The sequence below is a fragment of the Perna viridis genome, chromosome 9 (assembly GCF_037379345.1).
Source record: "Perna viridis isolate PV_CMFRI_1.1 ecotype Kerala chromosome 9, ASM3737934v1, whole genome shotgun sequence".
Lineage (NCBI taxonomy): Eukaryota > Metazoa > Mollusca > Bivalvia > Mytilida > Mytilidae > Perna > Perna viridis.
In genome coordinates this window covers 32,844,502-32,857,521 of record NC_142453.1, presented here as the reverse complement: position 1 = coordinate 32,857,521, position 13,020 = coordinate 32,844,502, and the positions used below count along the sequence as shown (strand labels likewise).

At 33.8% G+C, this 13,020-nt stretch overlaps 3 protein-coding genes across 4 annotated transcripts in view; 2 read left to right on the top strand and 1 right to left on the bottom strand.

Annotated features, from left to right (window-relative positions):
- Positions 1-13,020, top strand: part of LOC148607876 (uncharacterized) — a 184,396-nt gene that overhangs the window by 104,893 nt on the left and 66,483 nt on the right. The gene's annotated exons all lie outside the window — the stretch shown is intronic.
- On the top strand, positions 614-6,130 carry LOC148607880 (WW domain-containing oxidoreductase-like). 2 transcript variants are annotated; one of them, XM_088546575.1, is made up of 8 exons: positions 616-774; positions 1,055-1,140; positions 1,831-2,038; positions 2,722-2,756; positions 3,447-3,656; positions 4,546-4,705; positions 5,022-5,145; positions 5,569-6,130. In XM_088546575.1, exons 1-8 carry the CDS (start codon positions 699-701, stop codon positions 5,663-5,665), a joined length of 996 nt encoding a protein of 331 aa, XP_088402701.1. In that variant the 5' UTR covers positions 616-698; the 3' UTR covers positions 5,666-6,130. The 2 variants fall into 2 exon arrangements, with proteins under 2 accessions (XP_088402702.1, XP_088402701.1); XM_088546576.1 differs by lacking the exons at positions 5,022-5,145; positions 5,569-6,130 and adding an exon at positions 4,885-5,014 and having other exon boundaries at positions 614-774.
- LOC148607879 (uncharacterized) lies at positions 7,842-11,580 on the bottom strand. The gene has a single exon (XM_088546581.1). The coding sequence runs from the start codon at positions 9,789-9,791 to the stop codon at positions 9,015-9,017; it is 777 nt and encodes a 258-aa protein (XP_088402707.1). The 5' UTR covers positions 9,792-11,580; the 3' UTR covers positions 7,842-9,014.

Here is a 13,020-nt window from a genome sequence, read left to right as displayed (position 1 = left end):
AGTGGCTTGCGCCCACTATCAAATATGCAGCCTAACCAGTAGCGGATCCAAGCGGGATTGCAGAGGGCTGGCACCCCTCATCTTATTAGAAAATTTGCCAATTTTATGTTTATAATTGCCAAAAATGGAAAATAATGTCCTTGAATCTCCCTTTTCCTGAGAAGCCCCGGAAGCACCCCTTCTTTCCAATGTGTCTGTATCCGCCCCTCGCTACTAACTATATTTGATGGTGAGAGTAAGACAGTTCGGTCCAGCTATGAAGTCCTGACGGCCATTTGTTACTAGTTGCACAAGGTCCTTCCACTAAACCTCAGGTGCATCAGAATGTGCCCTGTTAACTCATTAAAAATCACTTCAAAATTAAGAATTTTTGAAAAGAAAAACTGAATTGTCTGCTTTGGATCTTTTTAGCAAGGTGCTAGATGAAATCAATTGGTTCTTTAAAAATATACGTAAACCATTTCAGAAAGGGGTTCGACTCCTGGAATTCTGGAAAAATGTGGGCAAAAATTAGCAAATAAAAAGTCTAGATCCCCCTAGAACCTAACCTCTCTCACCTTTTCAAATCATGTTGTGTTACTTACTTTCGATATAAATAAAACGATGTGTAAAGGGAGACAACCTTTCTTAGTCATAAAAGGATTTCACGTATACAGTTATTATATGTTTGTATCTGAATTTCCGCCTGTTCTGGAGGAATGGGAGGCGGTGTATCGTTTCCCAGGGAAACTTTGGTTAGGGACAAGGTTGTCATAGTAACCGGTGCCAATACAGGTGAGCTTTTGAGTATGTTGTTACATTGTACACTACAATTAAATTGAATTTAACTTAACTTCCTCATAGTGTCTGTTAATAAATCATTTTGACAGTAAAACTCAGTTATTTCACGTGATAAATAAATATATGTGGACCTGCTGGTATAATCTATAATCCTATAAATTTTAAAATTGGAAAATTGAACATTTATTTACGTGCAGTAATTAACATGATGCATTGACTTTGAATTCGAATTCAATATCATTAAGAAAATTTTTTTTTAATCTGTTATTTTGAGGCATTGGTTATGAGACAGCTAAATGGATCGCCATGTTAGGTGCGAAAGTGATACTAGCATGTAGAACGGAATCTAAAGCACTTCAGGTATGCGAGTTGTTTTTATCTTATATTTATTTGATATACGACTAGGTTTATAAACAGAATAATCTTCTTAATACAGTGAATGGGACAAGTGTGTCATCCTACATGTAATTACACAAAAAACACGTACATTTCCGGAAATTTGCACAAAAATGTAACAAATAAATTAGCCCGTCTGCAAGAAAGAAAAAAAAAACGCACGCACACAAGGTGAAAACCACCAAGTGGGCGACATAGTAACACTTGTTTTACATGTTTGAAACATTGGTGCTAATTTATGGTATATATGCAGCTAGAACACTTCAGTAAATGAATATTGAATAAATTTTGATTTTGAATACAAAACGGGGTGCAACATTCGTGTTAATGCCAAACGATCCATGTGCTCTTTTTAGTGGTTTTATTCAATGTTAACAGTCAAGTTTAATTTAAAAAGAAATTACGAAGAGGGTGATTTATTGCAAAATATTATTGCAAAAAGCATTGTTTATCGTTTACTTACTGTTGCAGTGTTGAGTATTCATTATTTTTTAGGCAATGTACTCGATAACTAAATTACAAATACACATTTCTCTTCGTCGATTATTATTATTATTATTGTTATATTTTTAGTGAAGTTAAATACGGTGTGTTGCTATATTGTATACATAAAAAATGTGTGTCTACAACCTTTGAGTTAAAGGTCTTCTGTAGGCGATTGAGCAAATGAACAGAGAATTTACAGAGGAGAAGAGCAAGGGAACAAATGGGATAGTACAGGACAGTAGCCTAGATGTAACGTTCATGCAAGTAGATCTGTCATCTCTGAAATCAACGATGAAATTTATTCAGGAAGTGAAAACTTCAGGACGTAAACTACATACTCTGATATGTAATGCGGGATTATTGGCGACCGGATTAGGTGAGACCACTACTGGTTAAAATTTGACCCACCAAGCACTGTATATAGAATCGAGCTCCATTTTACTTTCTGTTCAGGTTACCTTTTAAAAATTCTTGGGATTTTCCCTTTTTATATTGCTTCCACAATCTTGAAACCTGAAATCTGATTGGCTGATAAAAAAATGTATAAATCAAAAGTAGAATGGAGTGTTGTTAGAGCCTACATGCAGTGACTGAATGTAATAAGTAGGTCAAATATTAATGTAATTGCTATAACATTTTTTTTTAACAAAAGGAACGAAAACAAATGCCGTGGCATTATCATTAATTTGTTGTTCTTTTTCATTTTCTTTCATATTATCATGTTCATGTTATCATCCATTGCATGTTCATCGCCTGAATACAGCTGAAATATAGCTGCTCGGGCGTTAAACCCCAACAATCAATCAATCAATCATATTATTTTGTTTATAATCACAGTAATATGATCTGCAATTTGAAAGAAAATAGCAGGATGGTTTTCTTTTAAGTACCTATTGTTTTTTTTCAATGTTGAAAATATACCATGACTGTTTACGAAATTGCCAAAAAAAAACATATTTAAGTAATGAATTTAGGTTTTTAGTCCATACTCCATTGTCGTTTCATTCGTGCATTATCTATACTGAGGAAAACTTATGAAAATGTTTCAAAATATTTCAGAGACAACAGAGGATGGACATGAAGCTATGCTTCAGGTAAACTAAAGCCAGAGAGTCTTGATACTCCAGACGTATTAAATTTCTCGAATTCTGTTTAGTGAACATATTCGCGGGTGTCAATTTTTGCGATTTAAAAAAATAAAAAGCGTTATCATATGTAGTGGAAAAAAGATCAATTTCGCGAGTACTATTTTCGCGGTTTTCTGTTCACCGCAAAAATAGCGAAAATTAATACGTTTACAGTATTCACTGTTTAAGACTTATCCATAAATGTTCACGATGTATATTAGATAATAGTAAGGAAAAGTGACTGAATCTAAATAATGCAACAAATTAATTTATGACTGTGAAAGAGATATTATATCATTCTCGTATGAGCAGTGTAGGGTAATATCAAAATTACGGACGTTATCAACCCTGGACTTTGAATCTTTTTTTCTCTCATGAAATACTAAAATTTGATTTTTTTCCTTTAGCACATTTATTAATTTCATGAGAGAGGGGGACATTGCTGCGTTTACACACTTTCGGTGGAGGTTCTCCAATATTTGGAGCTTAGTAAGAGGTATATGCTGAATTTTATATGCAAATCTGTGTGGTATAATATAAAATATTGTATAAATATGTTTGTATTTGTTTCGTTTTTGGTTGGTAACAGTCCAGTTGTATATGAATTCTGTACCATTAAAGTTGACGGCATTATCATATATCAGGTTTGTTACATAGGTAAATTACTTGAGCCAGTTCCTTATCATCGTCCATCTATTACCTTTAATGGAGCAATCAGGGTCTGATGACTGTAGAGTTGTCCTTGTGTCTAGCCTTGCTCATGACCTGTTTGCAGCTTCATTTAACGAGAAAAGGCTCAGACCGAACTTTTTTAATCGGGATGGATATGATTTTATGCAACAATACGGATCTACCAAACTATATCAGGTATATACATGAAAAAACCGGGCAGTCAATGTACGGGCCAGACAATTAATGTATTGGCCGGACAATTAATGTTGTATGGGCTGGACAATTAATTTATGGGCCGGACAATTAATGTTTTTGTTTGTATTTTGATATTTTTATGCATTATTAGAAAACTTAATGTACGCTGATGTCATCACATATTAAAAAAAATACAAATGCGGAATTTTATTTGATATCCTATAAACACGGGGTAATTTGTTTATGCACCCTTTCATGCAAAGCGACGCTCGGTTTTTTTTTTTTTTTTTTTACACTCAGCCAAAAATGAAAGTACTCCAAGGGCACAACGGCTTATGGTATTTGTTCGAAATCTGTTACCCTTTGTGGTCATTTAAAAAGGATTCATTTTCCTTCGATTACTATAATTTATGTCCGATTCACTTACCTTATTAAAATCGTATCGTTATCAATTTCTTTGCCGTTTACTACCAGTATAACAGAAGAAAGTGAATTTTAACAATTACTTACGTGTTTCTTTGTGATATTCTATGGAGGTAGGAAAAATACTCAAATTCAATTGATGAAATGCTACTTATAACTTAGTGCGCAAAAGGTTGGATTATAAGACAACTTCCGTTTAGAAATTATTTTTCTTGAACGGCAAACTATTCATTACAGAATTATCTTTAAATTGCATCTAAAGAAATCAGCTTTTCCCAGTTAAGCGATTCGGGTTCTAAGAGTTTCTCGTTCTCAAACTTAATTTGCAATATATAAAATATTCTAAAGAGTGTATTTTTGCAGAGAAAATCTCACCGTCCTTTTTTCTGTGTGTTTTAGTGCCTGCGAAAAATTATCGACCACTTTATTATGAATAAAATGAATTCTTTTTGTTTTTGTTGACAAGGTAATGCAGATGTATTATATGAACAGACGACTGACAGACAGTAATGTGAGCGTTTTGTCTACACACCCGGGTTTAATTAAGTCCGACTTGTACCGAAATATTGCGGGATCCAATCGCAACTGTTGTTATGTGTGCTGTTACAGTTGCATCGTTTCAAGAAGTATGTAATAGTTTTATAAAAACATATCGGTAAAAATTCGGAAAAAAATTTAGGGGATTAAATTAAGCCTTCGATGACTGCCGGATTTTGTATATTCATTTTCAGATAGATAAAAAGAAAGTCGCAATCTTCTGTCATGAGTTAATGGCAACCGAAAAAAATATTTTATTTTTTTGCAGAGGAAATAGTAGAGAAGTTGTTTTGCTTGTCTTGACACTAACTTAACTTGCACCGGCTTAATTCATGTCATTTCGTGATATTAAACGGAAATTGCCGAACAGGGGATCTTCAACTACCATTTTTATCTCCAATTTAGCTGGAAAGTCAACATTCCAAGGAGCTGAAACCGAGATCGTAGCTGCAATCGACCCTAAGTACAAAGGCAGTCGTGATATATACTTCTCCGACTGTAAACCAAAGCAATCGAGCAGACAATCTAGGTAATTAACTGGTTTGTGCTTTTACTTTGGTATTGCCAATTGATCACTTGCGATGTGACCCCAGGTTTCTTGGCACTGAGTTATTGGTAAAATTGAAATCAGAATGTCTGACAACTGTAAAACAGACGCAACACAAAATCTGTAAAAGTTCATCATGACTAACGCCACACCAAACTTTAAGTGTACTTTTATCAAAATATGGTGCCCTATTTTCCCCTTACCAGAAAGTGTAGGAAAAACATGAGCTCCGATGTCCAGAGTAGTATTTTTTTTTAAAATAAGGGAAAGGAAAAATGTTTTTTATTTAAAAATACACATTTACCTTACACACAAAGTAGAATTTTCTAAAACAAATTGCAATTTTAAACGCAGTCAAGCAACTAGAAAGCTATTGAAAAGTGATATCTCTCATCTATATTTCAGAAATGTCGAGCTTCAAGAAACACTTTTAATGGTGACGTTGGAGTTGGTAAAGGATTATATTCCTGAAGATATCTTAAAACGATGGACAACCAATTGAACATGACTTTTATAATGGGTTAAAATGAGTTATAGTTTGCGTTCGACAAATGTTGACAATGATGGTGAAAAGGAAGTATTTTTTTACTATGAAACGGTAAGAAAAACCGTAAAACAAATATTATGTCTTGCCAAGAAAATTCACCGTTTTAGTTCAGGGCATAATATTGTACCAAATGGAACATTCTCTTAATAACACAAACAGCTTTATTCTATTTAATGGGTGCTGCTCGGGCGTTAAACTCCATCAATCAATCAATTTATTTAATGGGTATACGTGTTCTGTCTTTGTATATATCGGTCAAAGACGGTATATAAATGTCAAGTCAACTACTGGTTGGATAACTTTACATGATTGTTTGTAATCCTTGTTTAAAGGATCGGGCGCTTCTCTGTCTAAATTTAACATTTTTGCCTGATTCTCCTTAAACTTTATGCCATTGTTAATTATAAGGTTTTGAATGTCTGTCTATTTTTTGGTGACATTTTGATTCAATTTTGGAAGTTATTGAGATTTTTCTGGAAGGAATAAAATTGAAACAAAGAAAAAAATCACAATATTTACATATGAAGTACGATGCAAACACTATTGAAGTGAAACCGTACGAATCTCTCAATTCGTGTAAATAAATATAGACCTAATTTGCGAATTTCATTCCTAGCTCTAGCAACAATGACAAAACAATAGATTCAGCCATTCCGAAATAAAAAGTAATAATTAAGTACTTTAAGAGGTAACTGAGACGTCTTCAATCTGCGTAAACACACCTTTAAGTAAGTTCCGAAAGGCCCGACAACAAAAATGTTTCTTTCTATGGGCACAATATTGTATTTATGGTTTGACAAACGTTATCCCAGTACGTATATGACGTTATGCACGCTATTGCGGCTGTGTTGAAAAAGCACACCTATCTAAACTATAAATTACTATTAAAACAATCAAAACTGTGATTATGTAAAAGCTGAATACTGTTGGAATCAGGGCATTCTGTCAAATTATAATTTCTGAATATTTGTCACACATGGTACTTCTTATTCTTTATAATCAATTAAACTTTCCAAAATCCGTAAAAACGTCAAAATTCTGTATGTCAGATATAACACACTGTAGGTCCAAAAAGGCTAAAATAGTGAATTGCGCTATTGCAGAGGGTACGAAATTCGCCAAATTTTGCATTGAAGAATAATTTTATATGTTCTTTCTGAGATAATTATCGAAATTACGCTAATTTTAGTCAAAAAATATTCAGTGCTAAAATGGAAGTGTTGGTAAATGGTCAGATTTCTAAAAGTGTTCAGTAATCAAATACTATTACTGATGTAAGAACTTATTTACACAATATTCTTTTCCGGTTAATATTTCCTAAAAATGTACATACTTCAGCAATTCTACGTCGGCATTGAATAAAATTTTCAGTGCGAACAAAGAAGTTACGTCATTTTGAAAATGTCTAGCGAAATGTCATGTGTCAATATTTTCCGGGTTCGTTGAAAAAAAGTTCATGCTCCAAAGCAATTTTACAATCAATTTGCAATTTGAAATAATGATAATTTGTAATTGTACATACTCTTCAGAATACACATATTTCATTTTTTATGATTTAAACCGTTTAAAACGGAGAAAATTCGAACAAAACAAATATCTAGCAATTTGTCGAACTTTCACTTTTTGAAGGTTTGGAACATTTTCCGTCGGTCGGGAAATGGGGAAATAAAACGGAAATAATCTCTGCTTTAGATAACAAGAAACAGACACTTATTCTCGTCTCTGCAATTACAAGTACAGAACATGCAACTGAAAGAGACAACAAATCGAAATCAATGGGATTCAAAAAGACCAAAAGTATCTTTATTTTGTGTTATTAACAAACGAAAGAATAAACCAAAAAAAGAATAGAATAAATTCTTATAGTTTATAGGAATTCGAATGAAGTGGAATGACTGAAACGCAAAATAAAGTTGACAGAACCTTTAAAAGATATAGAAAAGCAGAATGCTAATAGATAAAAATGAATGTAGAAAATGGAGTCATAAACATTTTTTTTATTTCGGAAAATGCAAATGAGCAAATGAAATGAAAATCTTCATCAATGAGTGGCTATCTAATGGATATTGATGAAAGCCCGATTTTCTGAAGAAAAAAAAAAACAAACAAACAGAAAGCTCTTTCAATCGAAATACTAAGTTGTGAAAAGTCCAAATTCTGTCATTGGTACATGTAACATAAAATAATACATGTATATCAAAATGCGCATTTTAATTTATCGGAGGAGAAAGTTGCAATGTTCCCTGTCTAGACAGAGTGTGCATATATATCGCGGTTGCATTCCACGCTGCGGTGCTCATGCATTTGCAAATTTAATTTACTGGTTGTACTGATAATCAAATTAATTAATCTGTTCGTTTTTCTAAGAAATGTTTAAGATGTTTCATTTGCTACCAGTAAAAAATTATTGTATATTTTGCTTTACTGTACACGTGTTTCAATAAGCAAGAAACGAAAAGTGTCGACAAACGTCGAATTCTGACGTTACCGCAATAGGGTCTATATAGGTTACAATAGCGCAATATGTCTCCTCGGTATTCAGCCAGATCTTTACCCCAAAATGCAGCCGAGTGGAAAATACAGAAACGTTCACGATTGGTGGATTATAAAAAAGATATTTTCATGACAAAATTGTACGAACAGTAAGGAACCAAAAGTATCGAATTTGAAAGCTAGTAGCCCATATATGTGTATTTTATGGAGCACTTAAGGCTTAGGGTGGCTACTGAAAAATTTATGTTTGAAAAAGTATCCCCCTTTTTGAAGCTTAATTTACGGACAGAAATGCCGCATGACATGGTGGTTTTTATTTCAAAATTTAAAAGCTATATGGGTATATTTTAGCAAAATTGCGTTAGATTAGACAAATTTCACCCGGATCTATTTTTAGATTTAAGTTGAAGTGAGGACCCCCCATACGGAAATTGCATTGTGAATAATAGCGCTCTTGTATCCTGTAAGTCTTGTTCTCGTTTAATTTTCCAGACCGGAATTTCTGATGTATAACATATTATGCATATTATTGTTTACTTCCGGGTTCTCGAAACGCTGTATTACAATGCAAAATCTTCTATTTTACGCTCTTCATGACACTTTTATGATGTTGAAATATATATTTGTCATTTTTATTGGTATTTTTACACGAAAATATGTTTTGCTTATATATACTGAATCCAACACTTTGAAAATGACAAATCTCTATGTATTTGAATGGTAGACTTGGACCCATTCTCGTGAAACCACAGAGTCATATGACGAGACTTACTAACCCTATAGCGTGTGTAACGTCATATATACAAAAATCTCAGTCAAAAAAGGTAGCAAACACCATAGCAACGCCAAAAACGCTATCATTACTGTACGTGGAGCTGACATAAGTATCCATACTCTTATCCCAAAGTGATTGGCTGCCAATAGAAACTGTTTGTTTATCCTTTTGTCCAATGGTGATCATGGTAACAAATTTATACCGCGGAAATTTTAAGGATTTTACAATATCTCTCAATTCTTCACTTAGTTCTTCTGAAAGATTCTTACATTCTTGTGGTTCATATTTGATAAATGATAAATTGTCCCTTAAAAATTTATACAAAATTGGTTCAACTTCATCTGGCTTGAACTTTCGTACTTTGTGTTCTATTGTTTCATTTCCGGTGTAGTCAAGCCGCTTTTGGCGATTAATCTGCACGTTTCTTACTTGGCGGGCAATTTTTCGCATAGTCAATAATTTCAGTAGGTTTCCGTCAGATGTCGGTTCGTCGGGATTGTGTTTCCTCGTACCTTCTGATGGTGTTGGCGTACGCCGCATATGGACGGATGCCATTTCCGGCTTAAACCTCTCATGCTGTTCCTGTCGATTGAGACCTGATGTTACATCAATAGTTTTCTTTGGCTTTGGTAAATTAGAAATCACCGAGACGTTGCATTGTTCCTTTTTCGTGTTCTGATCCGATTTCGGAATTTTGTTAACTCTCTCTTGGTCAGAAAGTAATATTTCAGTCTGAAAGAAGGCACTGGGTTCGTTGTTTTTGTCCATATCTGATAAAAAAAATACTATTATTATGTAATAACACATTGACATTCTTAAATGAAAGTTTAGAAATAAATAGGATTTTTTTAATCAAGATTATCACTAACTTAATTTAACTTTGGGTTGATGTTGTTTCAAGAATCAAGAAGCAAGTAACTTTTTACAACCTTACCTACCGAAGAAACTTTTTTTCATAATATCCAATTACATTTTAAAAAATACTATGCTCAAAAAAAAACAAAAAAAACAAGAACAGTACGTAGAAAAACAAAATTTCGTTTTTGAATTGTTTCATTGTGCTCTTGAATGATATTTGAGAAAAAAATATTAAAAGTTCAAACTATACCTTAATGTGGATCGATGTTCAACAAGATGCATCTATGCCAGTAAATGAATTAAAATCATTAATAACTTTCTAAATGAAATGCTAAGGTACGAAAATAATAAAATATGAACCGACAATGTTGTCTTAAGTTGAACTCATAAAAAGAAATGCTTGAAACCGGAAATGATAATATTTACGATCCCACGGCCATATGTTTACCCACAAATTTATAGAGTATACTCATATGTAACTTTTGTTGTGAAACATGATTTAAATCTTGTACTAAAATTTGTCATAACTGTATTGAAAAGAGAGGCTATCAAATAAATCTGGTTGTTTACATTGGTGGTTCTGATACTAAGGTAAATGAGAAGGATTTACTTAAACGCCGAACTCGATCAACACCCACTCAGTATAATGAGATACTTCCAAAGGCACAGCCTGACAACTACAGATCTTGAAATCCTGAACAGTTGGGAAAAGTATGGACACAACGTTCAAACTTGATAGAGCTTAAACTTCGGATTGTGGTTATGCATTTGACGCAGCACAAGATTCTGACCAAAATTAAAATGGTAAAAAGAGTTTTTTGAATTTACAGTAAATAACTCGATCATACAATGTTAAAAAAAAATCCCCCCACCCAAAAAAAAACCACCCAAATGACAACTTGTGATACAATTTCATAGAGATCGCTACATTTTAACTCCTAGGCACTAGGACATTCTCAATAATTCCACTAAAATTTCATTTTAACGATTTTTTTTTTCGCATTTTGATATATATTGTCAATAGTGTATTGACATGGATAGTGAAGTACAGTTTGACCCATTAACACTCACCATGGATAGTAAAATGCAGGCATGAATTTTCATGAGGAATCTAATTTCAAAAATTCAATATTAGACCAGAAATAAAAACGATTGATGTTTAAGGTGTGGTCCCACTATGGCCCCAATAGACTAACAATGATAATTGTTGTTTGAAATCTATTTATCATTTTTAAAAGAAAAAAATTAAAAAAACGAGTGGTCAAAATTGATAAGTAAACATTCTACATCAATTTCGAATGAACACCTATTTCACCCCTTGAAGCCTCTTTTTGCAGAAAGGTAGGTGCCATTGATCCTATATAGAATAGCAGCTAGTAAGAATATATCAAAATTTCATGACTTTTGGTTCACTGCAACTTTAGTTATGGCACGAAAAACGAAACGAAAAGTAACAACGCCGACATCATAACATAATATTAGTTACTAGTAATTATTTAGCAGTAAGTTTTAAATGAAAATGCTGTCGAAGTAGAACAGTCTGAAAGTCATAGGTTAGAACAGTCTGAAAGTCATAGGTGTTTTAAAGTCTTTCACTTCCGGTGCTCTCGACATTTCAGAAAGTCAACAATCTCCCGCTTACGCGAGGATTTTTCTGGTATTTAATTTGATTTTCAGCAAAAATAAATTACTTAAATTCTTATCAAAACGCGAAAAACAGTAACTCGGAAAATTGAGAAAATTTTGAAAGAGGTATCTCACATTCAAGATTTTTTGGTGATAAACACCTATAGATGCCTGAAAGTGAATTACATGGACATACTTCATTTTTGGAGGGTTTGGGCTAACTTATTATTAAGCATTTACCAACATGAATTTTTATTTGTTTTGTTCGTTTGTTGGGGTTTAACGCCCGAGCAGCAATATTTCAGCTATATTCAGGCGATGAACATGAACAGGATGATAAAATGAATATGAAATGATGATGATGAAAGAAAAAAGGGATGGGACACATGGATAATGGGGTCGACAAATTTTGATTGCCACACGATAAAAGGATGGGATGGGTAGGGTTGGGCAATTTAGCCTCATGAGCGCAGATTCCTACTCCTATCGAATACCACAGCAGGGTTCTTTAAAATTGGCATCTTTTCCCAACACGGTGGGTGCACCACTATGGTTTGCGGTCAGGTTTTCCGTATTATAGCCCGACAACCCCAGCATGTAACACGCCAGGGGTACCCCATTCAATCACCTGCCGCACACATCCCAGTTGCTCTGTGGGCATAGCGCCTAGCCCCCGGCTAGGTTTCTGAGCAGTTTAGTCGCCTTTTACGACAAGCTTAGCGCTGCTGCAGGCCTATTCCTTTGACAACCGGACCTGCACGGGGCAATGAATTTTTTAACAATACTAACTTTTGTGTGCTAAAATATGACTAATAGATTATCGACAAGGATATGACATTTTATGACAACATTTTTACCAAAAAAATTTTAAAAAAAATCAAAACCTAAAAAATATTCCCGCGGATCAGGCTCGAACCAAAAACCTTCCATTTTAACTAATGTGTAGTACGACTGTCCTAGCAGTTGGGCAACCGACACTACATAATATTCTTGATCGTAATAAGCTACATAACGTTTACCGTTTCATACTTTTATATTTAAACGAAAAAGTTACCTTTTCACCTAAATCCAAATTACCAACCACCTTGTGCTTAATAGGAAATGTGTTTCTAGCTCACCTAGCCGAAGCCTATGTGAACTATTGCCATCACTTGGCGTCCGTCGTCGTTTACTGTTTTTCAAAACTCTTCTCCTCTGACACTACTTGACCAATTGGAACCAAACTTGGTATGAATATTCCTTTTGAAAACATGGCCGCCGTTACTAAAAATAGAACATAGGGGTCTGACAGTAGTTTTTTCGCATAATACTCCAAAACCGTTATATTAAGCCTAATTCTGACATATATAAGTGTTCAGCATGATGAGATCTATCTGTGGTCTAAATTTCATTTCAATCTGTGAAGCCATGTGTGAGTTAATCCCTTTTTCAACACTTTTTTGCTATTTTTAATGTTATTTCTTCCAAAACTCTTCTCCTCCGACACTACTTGACCAATTGAAACGGAACTTTGTACGAATGTTCCTCGGGGTATACAACATAGAACTGATGTGGGGAT

Excerpts from the sequence above, each read along its gene's own strand:
- LOC148607879 (XM_088546581.1), bottom strand. The coding sequence starts at position 9,791 with ATGTCAATGTGTTATTACATAATAATAGTATTTTTTTTATCAGATATG.
- LOC148607880 (XM_088546575.1), top strand. The coding sequence starts at position 699 with ATGGGAGGCGGTGTATCGTTTCCCAGGGAAACTTTGGTTAGGGACAAG. Across the intron at positions 1,141-1,830 it reads CGGAATCTAAAGCACTTCAG|GCGATTGAGCAAATGAACAG; the intron begins GTATGCGAGTTG and ends GGTCTTCTGTAG. Across the intron at positions 5,146-5,568 it reads CAATCGAGCAGACAATCTAG|AAATGTCGAGCTTCAAGAAA; the intron begins GTAATTAACTGG and ends TCTATATTTCAG.